The sequence below is a fragment of the Rutidosis leptorrhynchoides genome, chromosome 7 (genome assembly GCF_046630445.1).
Source record: "Rutidosis leptorrhynchoides isolate AG116_Rl617_1_P2 chromosome 7, CSIRO_AGI_Rlap_v1, whole genome shotgun sequence".
Classification (NCBI taxonomy): domain Eukaryota; kingdom Viridiplantae; phylum Streptophyta; class Magnoliopsida; order Asterales; family Asteraceae; genus Rutidosis; species Rutidosis leptorrhynchoides.
The window spans coordinates 63,031,688-63,042,567 of record NC_092339.1 but is presented as its reverse complement, the minus strand read 5'-3'; the positions used below and the strand labels follow the sequence as shown (position 1 = coordinate 63,042,567).

At 32.8% G+C, this 10,880-nt stretch overlaps 1 protein-coding gene across 12 annotated transcripts; it reads right to left on the bottom strand.

Moving 5' to 3' along the window:
* Positions 1 to 5,611: 5,611 nt before the first annotated feature.
* On the bottom strand, positions 5,612 to 10,641 carry LOC139859572 (F-box protein 7-like). 12 transcript variants are annotated; one of them, XR_011763157.1, is made up of 11 exons: positions 10,224 to 10,641; positions 9,452 to 9,530; positions 9,063 to 9,259; positions 8,547 to 8,614; positions 8,348 to 8,444; positions 8,193 to 8,266; positions 8,010 to 8,063; positions 7,805 to 7,906; positions 6,940 to 7,150; positions 6,203 to 6,863; positions 5,612 to 6,019 (listed from the first exon to the last, which is right to left on the bottom strand). XR_011763157.1 is itself a non-coding variant. In XM_071848357.1 (9 exons), the coding sequence occupies exons 5-9, from the start codon at positions 8,412 to 8,414 to the stop codon at positions 7,124 to 7,126; spliced, it is 324 nt and encodes a 107-aa protein (XP_071704458.1). In that variant the 5' UTR covers positions 8,415 to 8,444; positions 8,547 to 8,614; positions 9,063 to 9,259; positions 9,452 to 9,530; positions 10,224 to 10,641; the 3' UTR covers positions 6,055 to 7,123. The 12 variants fall into 12 exon arrangements, 1 of the variants encoding a protein (XP_071704458.1); XR_011763156.1 differs by lacking the exon at positions 5,612 to 6,019 and adding an exon at positions 6,055 to 6,088; XR_011763162.1 differs by lacking the exon at positions 5,612 to 6,019 and having other exon boundaries at positions 6,055 to 6,656; positions 6,734 to 6,863.
* Between the last annotated feature and the right edge of the window lie 239 nt (positions 10,642 to 10,880).

Below are 10,880 nucleotides of genomic sequence, written 5' to 3'. Positions count from 1 at the left end.
GATGCGGATGAGTAAATGATAGGGTTCTGATAAATATAACAATTTTTCAGAAAATCCTTGATCATTATGGTTGCCGATAAGTTTACTGCTAATGTGGTGGAATATGAAAGGTTCTCCAGTAAAAATGATGAAGGGATAATCGTTATAATAAGGCTTATTCGAATGAACAATTGAAGGTTATTTGCTGGAGTAGTGACAAAACTGTCTATTTTGAAAAGGGATTGAAAAGTTATTTTAGCTAATAAATGTCAAAGGGTCTGACACGGATATGTGTTAATCTATGACTTTAGTTTCGAGGGTTTTTTAGGTATAAGACTGCGGTTAACATGTGGTTGGATCATCATCTCGATGATTCATTATTTGAAGTGTCTTCAGGAATTTTCGAAGGATTTGAACACAGATTGTAATTGTTAATATACATATAATGTTCTAGCACAGTTTGAAGTCAAAGTATAGCTTTTAAAGATTTAGGAATCTAAGAATGATGTCTTTTGTTAAATCTTGTCTTGGATTCTAAATTTTTTTTTTTCAAAATCAGAATATGTAATCAAATTTGGATGAGGATGGTTGTTTTGATTTTTATAAAAGAATATATATTGTGTGAAATTAGTGAGTATAGTTGATGATTTGTTGAATCAGAATTGAAGAATGTAACATATTAATTGTGAATTTATATATCTCTCGGGTATTACCTGCCCGTTAAAATATTCTCACCATTAACAGTTTGTACAAAAGAATTTTCTTAATTACAATCTTTATGAAAATATACCTACATATATATTTTCTTTAGATGTAATCATGGATTTAATGAGTTAACATAATATTACTCTCATCTGGTTTTTTACTAGAACTAGAATATATAATCTCTAAAACTTTTAGAAACTACATATTCTCTGCAGAATATTTCTTCGATGAGGTTATGAATCAATACTTCATCGTTTGTTGTTGTTGGTATTCCTTGGTATCTATGGTGTGTATGACGTTGATGTTCGAGGTACAGATTGTGATGTTGAGGTGTGCGATGCGGATGTTGTTGTTGGTGATGGTAATGATATTGTTGACGTTGATGATGGTGGTACTGTTGATGCTGCTGGTGCTTGTAACCTTTGTACCATATTCTCTAAAGTCACCACTCGAGCACGAAGCTCGTTGACTTCTTCTACTACACCGGGATGATTGTCGGTTCGGACGAGCGGACGAATAAGATTTAGAATGTGAGATAGTATATAATCATGACTAGATACTCTGGAAATGAGAGAGAAAATGGTATTACGAACAGGTTCGCCGGTAAGTGCTTCAGGTTCTTCGCCAAGAGGGCAATGTAGTGGATGGAAGGGATTGCCTTCTTCTTGTCTCCAATAACTAAGTAAGCTACGAACCCATCCTCAATTCATCCAGAATAGATGATGGCTAATTGGTTGATCCATTCCGGTTACACTGTCTTCGGAGTTCAGGTGAATATCCATATCGGAATAGCTGTCAGAGTTTAAGGAATTTGAATTAGATACGGGATCCATCTTGTATAATTAGAGAGATGATTTTTGATATGAAATAGATTATAGAATTTAGATTGGTACTCTTCAATACATAATTTACATATGTATATATAATATCAAAATTCCATAAATCACGGAGGAATTTTCGGAAGATGTCAAGTAAAGTTTACAGTAACAGATACGCTAATATATGAATTTTGTCAATACATTATCTGTGCAGTAAATGCAGGAAAACGTGTCTAAATAAGCATGTAATTTCTGACAAGAATTGATAAGCAAAACTCGGTAAAAATAGATACGGTCATTGTCCAGACTCACTAACGCATCCTAACAATTACCAGTTAAACACACTAATACAAATTCTGGTTCCCTATGACCTCAAGCTCTGATACCAACTGTGACGATCCTTCCAAATCCCTTTGGACGAATACATCATTCATTGATTTCATAGTGAGGTTTTGACCTCTATATGATACGTTTTGTAAACATTGCATTCTTTTAAAAAGGCACACCATAAATGAATATATAAATCCAAGGTTTTCAACGTCTGATAATTTCCACGTATAGACAATTACCGTATATAATAGTTTACAATACTACGTCCGTTAACAAAGCAGTCAAAATAAGATACGCGGTGATGATTTTGTGAATGCAAAGTTTTCTAGAATAAAGCATGTATGACTCCATGCACATAGCTTGTATAACATATAAGCAAACAACGGAAGACTTCTAGGAACCTGAGAATAAACATGTTTAAAAGTGTCAACACAAAGGTTGGTGAGTTCATAGTTTTAATGTTGCGCATAATCTGTATATAAAGGTGGATCACAAGATTTCAGTTGTTTCATCCAGAAACGTTTATCAAAAGATTCTACGTAACAGAGCAACCTGGTAACTAAACTTTAACGTCTATATAATAAGTACCCTTTGTATAATAATCTTAATAATACACGCAAACCAACGTATATGCTTCTCAAATAGCATACGTCCGTTAAAAGGCTAGTGCTCTAGCTCGGACGGGGATGTCAAGCCCTATGGATCCATATACTACTACTCGCGCCCACCAGTTCTTATAACCGGTAGTTACTAGTTACCAAAGCTAAGGGATTTTTGGTTCAAGCTCAGTGTAGAATTAAGTATGTACTTGTATCCATTGCGTTTAAAATAAAGTGCATGTATTCTCAGCCCAAAAATATAGATTGCAAAAGCAATTAAAAAGGGAGCATATGAAACTCACCTTAGCAGCACATAAGGTCATTCACCAAAAAGTGACCGAAACTCGGAATGCAAAATTAACCGTAGATCTCAACCTAGAGAACATATGTTGGTCAATACATATCTAATAAGCTAGGTTGGGTCATAGTGTATCACAATCCTAATGCTCGAGATTGACATACAAATGTTATCAAAAGTCATTTCAAAAAATCAACCTGACTCAATAGTAACTTTTAAAATCTATACTATAGTTTGAATGATCATGGTAATTGGATATATTTTAACATTTCATATAGTTTCCTAATACCTGTAAAACCAGATTTAGTATTTATAAAGCTTTAAAACATGATAAGACAGTCAACTTGACAATTGGTCAACAAAACGAGACGTGCCTTATATGGAAATTAATTTACTCGATTAGTAATATCTAAAAATCCAATGTATCAATCTCATAGACAAGTTGTTTAAATATTAATTTACAGTTTCAAACACAATTTCAATTAACGTTAATCATAATTCAGTTGTCCATATCTTTTAATTCGTTCATCGAAATTACGCGATCTCTAAATGAAAAGTTATTGATTTTTCGCCAGCTTTCTAAAAACATGCATATCATATACCTTTTATCAATAACATATGTATCAAATTCCTGATCTATCATAAACTATTTAACGACAAAATTAATCGTACTAGCATGCATAATCCTATATACTCGAGCACTAGTCAGGGATACACTATTAATATATAATAGATAAGATATAAATGCTTACGTATCAATATTGTGATTCAATATTGTAGGAAAGTACGTAGACGCAACGGAGATGATAAACACTAGATTGACCTCACGAACTATACCCCGATCCATACCCATAACCTCCATAGCTATAACCCATAATTTCCTTAATTCTATCCCTCTCGAAAAATTCATTTTGAAAACATGCAAGCAAAACCTCGTCGTAGTATTTTATGTATAAATAATAATAATACTAATACTAATAATAATAATTAATATTAATAATAATAATAATAATAATAATAATAATAACAATAATAATAATAATAATGAAATTAATAATAAATATTTTTTGTATTTATATGCTTGAGAGATCGAGAGAAGTGAATTGTGTGTGCAAAACTGAACCGAATGATTGAGCTTTATAATGTGGCCTGATTCTGATGCCCATGCGAGTGCATGGGATTTTAGTGCAAATCTCATGCAGTTGCATGAGCTCATGCACTCGCATGGGTTTTATGCCTATTTCCCATACGATCGCATGACCGTCAGATCCAGCTCACATATTTTTTGTTTTCTTGTTTGTCGACATAATTAAATATAATATATATATAATATATAATATATAATTTAAATAATTAATTATATATTATATTAAATTCATGTGCATAGTTGACTTGCAATTTTCGTTCCGATGACTCGTACATTGTCACTCGACTTATGTCCCGGTTCCGGTTTCTCGAACGCATTTTCGTACGCTTAGAAAACTCGCAATTTACGTTTTGTGACTCGTACCTTTGTCAAAATATAGTCTTAAATTATCAATAAACTATATCATTCAAAGTGTATCTTAAACTTTCGAGTGTTTTGGTCATTTACTTCTATAAATCATTGTCTCGCTATTTGTTGATATATATATATATAATAACAAATCGTTTTATGACCAAGTTAATATATATTTTCAACATACATAATCACGTTTTAAATATACGTCGCAAGTTATTCATACAATTCCAACTTATTATATATATTCAAATAAATATTTAAACCAATAAGTTTAATGTACGGTATCAAACAATTAATACATTGTTACGTTTTCAAGTTATAGTATATATATATATATATATATATATATATATATATATATATATATATATATATATATATATATATATATATATATATATATATATATATATATATATATATATATATATAATTGTTCGCGAATCGTCAAGAACAACCGAAAGGTATTTGAGTAGTTCGAAAATTTTGAGATTCAGTTTTACAGACTTTGCTTATCGTGTCGGAAATGTTAATCATACAAAGATTAAGTTTAAATTTGGTCAGAAATTTCCAGGGCATCACAGCATGGAAGAGAGATAATATTGGTCGTAGGGTTACTGATATGATTGTTCTCTTGGAAGTAGAAATCGCCACACCCTCACTTTCGGATTGGGTCGACGCATGGGAGTGGTCCGTGTCTAACGATTATATTTTTCAGTTGGTGATACTCGCAGGTACATTAACGATATCATCTTGGCTTCATGGAGTTCCACGAAGTGGGTGAAAACGATTCCTCGCAAGGTGAACATAATCTTATGGAGAGTGACGTTAAATCATTTACCTACTAGATTGAATCTATCGCATAAAAGAATAGAGACTGATCATATTAATTGCATTATTTGTGATTGCCGGGTTGAAAGCTTGGATCATATCATATTTTTTTGTTCGTTAGCTCTCAGACTTATATATGGAGAAAGGTGAGATTGTGGTGTTCAAATGCCGGTCTTTGTCGCTTGGTCCGAATGGATAACGTGGTTTGAAGATTAGCATGTCTCAGCATAGAAGAAGAGTCGTCTCTACATTATCATAGCGTGTCTTTTATGACACATTTGGAGGTTTCGTAATAGAACGTATTTCAATCTCGCACAATGGAAAAAAGCTTGGTTTTTTGTTCAATTTGTAATTTTTCTTTTAATTGGTTTAAGAGTAGAAGTCGATGAAATATTTCATGGAACAAGTGGATGGTAAATTAATTGTAATGTTGTTGTTGGTTTGCTCCTTAGTTATTTGCTAAGAGGTATTTTTTAATAACATCGTTGTATCGTTGACGTTCCAAAAAAATGCTTTTATTAAAAAGAAAATAAAAAAGAATATATACGCATCTTGAGAAAAAGAAACGAAACATGTTTGAAATGGCCCACATTTGATGTGTTGCAAATTGAAATTTATATTGGACTTGGATGGAGAAATCCAATAGTTCATAAGCAGGGAGGCCAGCTACTGTCAGGCCCATCTTTCTGCATACCAGCCCAGTCCTGCAAATATCTTTTCTTTCGCTTACAAATTTTACTTCAATTTTTTTACAGTAAACTAGTGAGGTGGCCCGCGCTCCGCTGCGGATTTTGAACGAACGTTGTCATATGTTGTAACGGCAATGCATTCTCCTAACAAATAACGATAACTAAGGGGATTTGAAGGTTTAGCTTTTATTTTCAATAAATAACCAAATAGAAAGTAAGTAGTCACCGCAAGAGACCCCTGCTTAAAGCCCCCAATTTGATCACAGAGCCTATAAAACAGTACTTCAACGCTTTACAAAAAATGAAATCAAAGTTCCAATCTGAATAGTATTCATACCCTTCATTGATTGAACAAAGTCATTATTAATAAGCAAATGATAAAAATTAAACATTTAAGGATAGTGAAGCAAATAGCAGCAGTTATATACATCAGTAAATAATAAAAATCAAACCTTCAACGATTGTGCCTGCAACATTCGAAGAAGAATCTTAAACTCATTCCTCTTTCATTAGCATCCACAACCGCCATCTTCTTCTTCCACATCTTCACCACCACCACCATCGGACAGCGTCATAGCCACCATCATCTCCATAGACAACGCCATCCTTTAATCCACTCCGTAACAACCACGATCATCTTCTTGAACATCGCCACTGTCGCAGTCGCAAGCTACGTCGTCTTGTCCACCTGCAACCCACTCCACCTTACGCACTATTATCCTCTCCTTTATCGTGTATGTGATTTTCATTTTTCAATTACCGGGTAAGCTTTGCTTCTCTTACGAATTTGTGAATCGTTGTAGGTTATTAACTTGTATCGTTAACACATATATGACGTGTCTTACGTCCAGAAGTGTCACATAACACGATATCAAAACAGCCTGTGATAGAACTACACAAAGATAACTTCAAGATAACATGTTTAGCAATAGTGGTTGTTACAAAACAAAGATAACAAAATACAACTCGGTTTACTTGTCTACCTGATGATGCTTTTGCCTTCTCTTTTTCTGCTGAAACAATTTCACAACCGGTCCTTTCAGATCCATAAAAAATATCTCTCATTTTCACATACAATCGTCTTGACCCATTACCCAACATGTCTGACCATCTCTAAAAGTTTTTAAGTTTTTATTAAGATAGCGTGAATTAGAGAAGTTTTTTAGTAGTATAGGAGGAAATACAATACCTCTTCAAATGGAACGAAGACAAAAGGTGTTAGACCTCTTGTATGAGAAATAGAAGGTACTTCGGGATTATGGGTTTCATTGTCCTCCCACGCTTCAACTACTCCAAGAATGTCCCCATCGGGACCCGGTACCTCACTCTCTTATACACCACTTGTAACAATCGAAAGAAGATCGATTTGATTGTTAGCCCCTTGTATTGTACCCCGTAACCTTTAGAAAGAAAAAAGAGAGCATAATAAGATGATAATATCTACACAAATAAATGCCTTCCAACAAATCAACTGAAGTCTGCAAAAGCGAACATAAAAATTGGAATAATCTTGTAAACCTAACTACTCCAAATATATTAAGCAATGTTTAAGTAGCAGAGACAAATGCTATCAAATAGTATCCAACAATTAAAAAAAATGAGTTTACATAAAAGGTGGGATCATGTAGAACCAATACAACTTTTCTAATATTCCCATTATATATCACTCTAGACTTGGTCAAACTACCCAAGTATAATTAGGCGCCATACACCATTTCTTACAGTTATATCTTTCCGATGTTCCCATTTTATACCCCTTCGTTAAACTAACAATAACATATAAAGCAGTTCCTCAAAACCAAGCAGGAACTAATCTGTAGTAGTATAACATTAAATAACAAAAAAAAGGATTTTTATTACTAATGCAAATAAAACAGTACCTCAAGCGGATTCTTTTAAATTTAATTCAAGAGTTAAAAAATTGTGAGCTAAATAATGAAAATGAATTGGCAGTGTATATATCTTATATTCTCATACAACATGTATACTATGGAATGTTTCATTGTTATTGCAGAATAATAATACAAATATCGATATTATAGTGACGAACTAACCTTGTCATCAGACATTGTGTAGCGACCACTATGACAAATCTCAGCTTTAGTAGACCGGAACTTCATGAATTTTACAACAACCTTTAATTTATCGGATGAATTCTAATTATTACATCAAAAAAATTAAAAAACACCATTAGATTAAATACCTCAAAAAATAACTATATCCTGTAACTTGCATGCAAAAAGGTAGAAAATGGACAACCTTATACAGAAACTTCCCAGAAGGATAAAATCTTAGGTACCGGAAATAGCAGACCTACAAAAAAAGGAGAAAAATGAATACCATTTGAAATAGAAAATAATATTATTAATTAAATTGTTACTTAATCAACAACACAAAGATTTAAAACTACTAATAAGGTTTTAACCAACAACTACAACATACCACGTGAACCGGATTAGTGACCTTCCACTCTGCAACTCCAGGACGAATATATGTGTTCCTACTAACATAAATACCTGCAATAAAAATGAATTTTCAACTGTCAAAATGTTTAAATTGACCTTATAAAATAATTTAAACAAACATTATGAACATACCATCCATGCAACCCCTCGGCTTCGAAAGCCACATTTTCCTCCACGAGGAATCATATAGGGTTTGCATAAGCTTGTAATTCTCAACCGCACCAGAGATCTTCAAAAATATCCATACACATATTTCAGATCATTATTTCAAAATGGTAAAGTAGATGCATTATATAGGCTACAAAGAAGACTTTGGTGAAGTGGTGCTTACTGGGTATCGGTGCACCTGGGGTTGGGGGTGTATTTATGTCCCTTGCTACTCGTCAGTTAGTGATGTTTCTAATGTCGTGGTAGGAAAATGTATCAAAGGACAAAGACAAATTTAAAATAAAATTTCGTTAAAATGTGACAAATATAAGAGGCTTACCAACAGTATAAACAGTCTACCATGTATATTTTTTGCAATTGAATGAAGATGTTCTAAACAATTACTATCAATCACAGGTCACATTGCAAAGCAAATTCTAATAGTAGTAAAATGTAAACTAACACATAAAGTAATAATGGATAATGCATACTGTTAACATCTGCCAATATAAATGTGCAAGTAAGTAACAGCTGGTTCAATATAACCTTAAAAATATTAACAATATAGAACAACTGTTGCGGAATATTTGGTACTAACGTTTTGTTACTTCAGTGATGCATAACAAATATCGTACATTGATTGACAAATGGTAACCTAATGACAAAATATCATATTTAATAAATATCATACATTGATTACCTAATGATAAAATCTGGAATAAGCAAGGTGTTTCCTTTGTTGGTTCCACTCCGTTCGGTGCTAAACAAATATCTGATGGGCGTTTGATGCGATAGAATCAGTGATATCTTCATCCGTTTTATATGGGATTTAACTTGTAAATTCTTCAGCATTACTATTGTTGTCACTTGGTCGAAACATAGTAGCAGCACCTACAACTACCTCTTTTCCGTTTATTTTGTATAAGACATCATAAAAATCAACACTAATGTACAACAGCAAATGCATTCGACAACAATATTTAAACAAATAAGAGAAGCAAAACAAATAAGTGAAGCAAACAATATAAGCAACAACAGTTAATCAACCAACATGCAATTATAAATTAGCATTTAAATAAACAGACAAACCTGAAATTACAAAACACCTAATATTTCAATCCTTTATCACTTTTTATTAAGGATTCGGAAATGGGACGTAGATGAACACCTAAAAAAACAACCACGTCACATAATCAATCACAAAAGCATTTAATCAAACACCTTATAGGCATATAAATAAACATAATCCACAATTAGTCACGACAATAAGAAAAGAAGGAAAACAACACAAACACAATAAACTATAAGGCAAGCAAATCACTTGCAATTAGTATGCAAACTCACATCTAACATCATGAAACGGTCAAATTCAGAACAACTAAAATTGGAATTGAAATAGATACTTACCAATTGGACACCGTGCACAACAAAACTGCACGTTGTCGATTACTCCTATGAAGATACAGTTAAAATTTAGGGCTTTAGGCAATTTATATACAGCTAATCGATTGGGAATGGCTTGAATGCTATCAACCTAAATTAATTAAGTTTTAAGTATAATCCTAATCCTTTCTTAAAAACAAAAATAAATTAATTCAGATTCAGAATAACAGTATAAAATAAAGGGCTTAAATTTAATGTTCATATCAAGTGATCCAATCATAAATTAAAGCAACAAAACACATGAACACAAAAAAGTGCACCATAATTAAAAACAGTAAATCACTTGATATACTGAATGAATAAAATCGAGTATAAAGTTAACCTTTCTGTATCAAATAACAAATTAAACTTAAAAAAAAAAAAAAATAGCAACAAACCCATCATAAAAAAAATCAATTTTGATTAAAGTCAAACATACCAGTATATGATGAGAAATCAAGAATCTTGAAGCGAACCCCCAAAAAGATTGATCAAAAACGGATTAGATTGAGTAGAGTAGTAGTACCAGTTGTACAAAATGATGTTTTTCTTTTTCGTTTGGATCGAATATTGGGGTTTATAGCAGTGTAAAAGAAGGATGATATGTAGGGTTCGAATCTACTATTGTAAACGATGGCGTGTGTGGGACGACGATGATGAGGGCGGATGACGGCGATGATGGCGATGATGGAGATGACGGCGATGGTGGCGATGACGGATGATGATGGAGGTTCGCTGCGGTGGTGCTCGACGGAGAGGCATTTTTTTTTTTTTTGTTTATTTAGATTTTAGAAAGAGGTAGGATGATGGTGAGGAGAGTAGATGGTTGAAGAATGGGGTAGAAGATGATGGAAGCAAGAATCTGTTTTTTTTTTTTTTTTTTTTTTTTTTTTTGCGAAAAAAACAGATTATATTATATAAATAAAGAAAGAGATCCGAAGATCTGGGACGTTACATGATTGAGAATTACATGAGCGTCCAACAGAAACGCAATTGAATAACCAAGCAAAACATTGAAACTATGAAACTAGCACGACAAAACAGTCTCTCAACGACTAAGAAACCAAATGAAAAGCTGCTTGATGTTGAATTATTG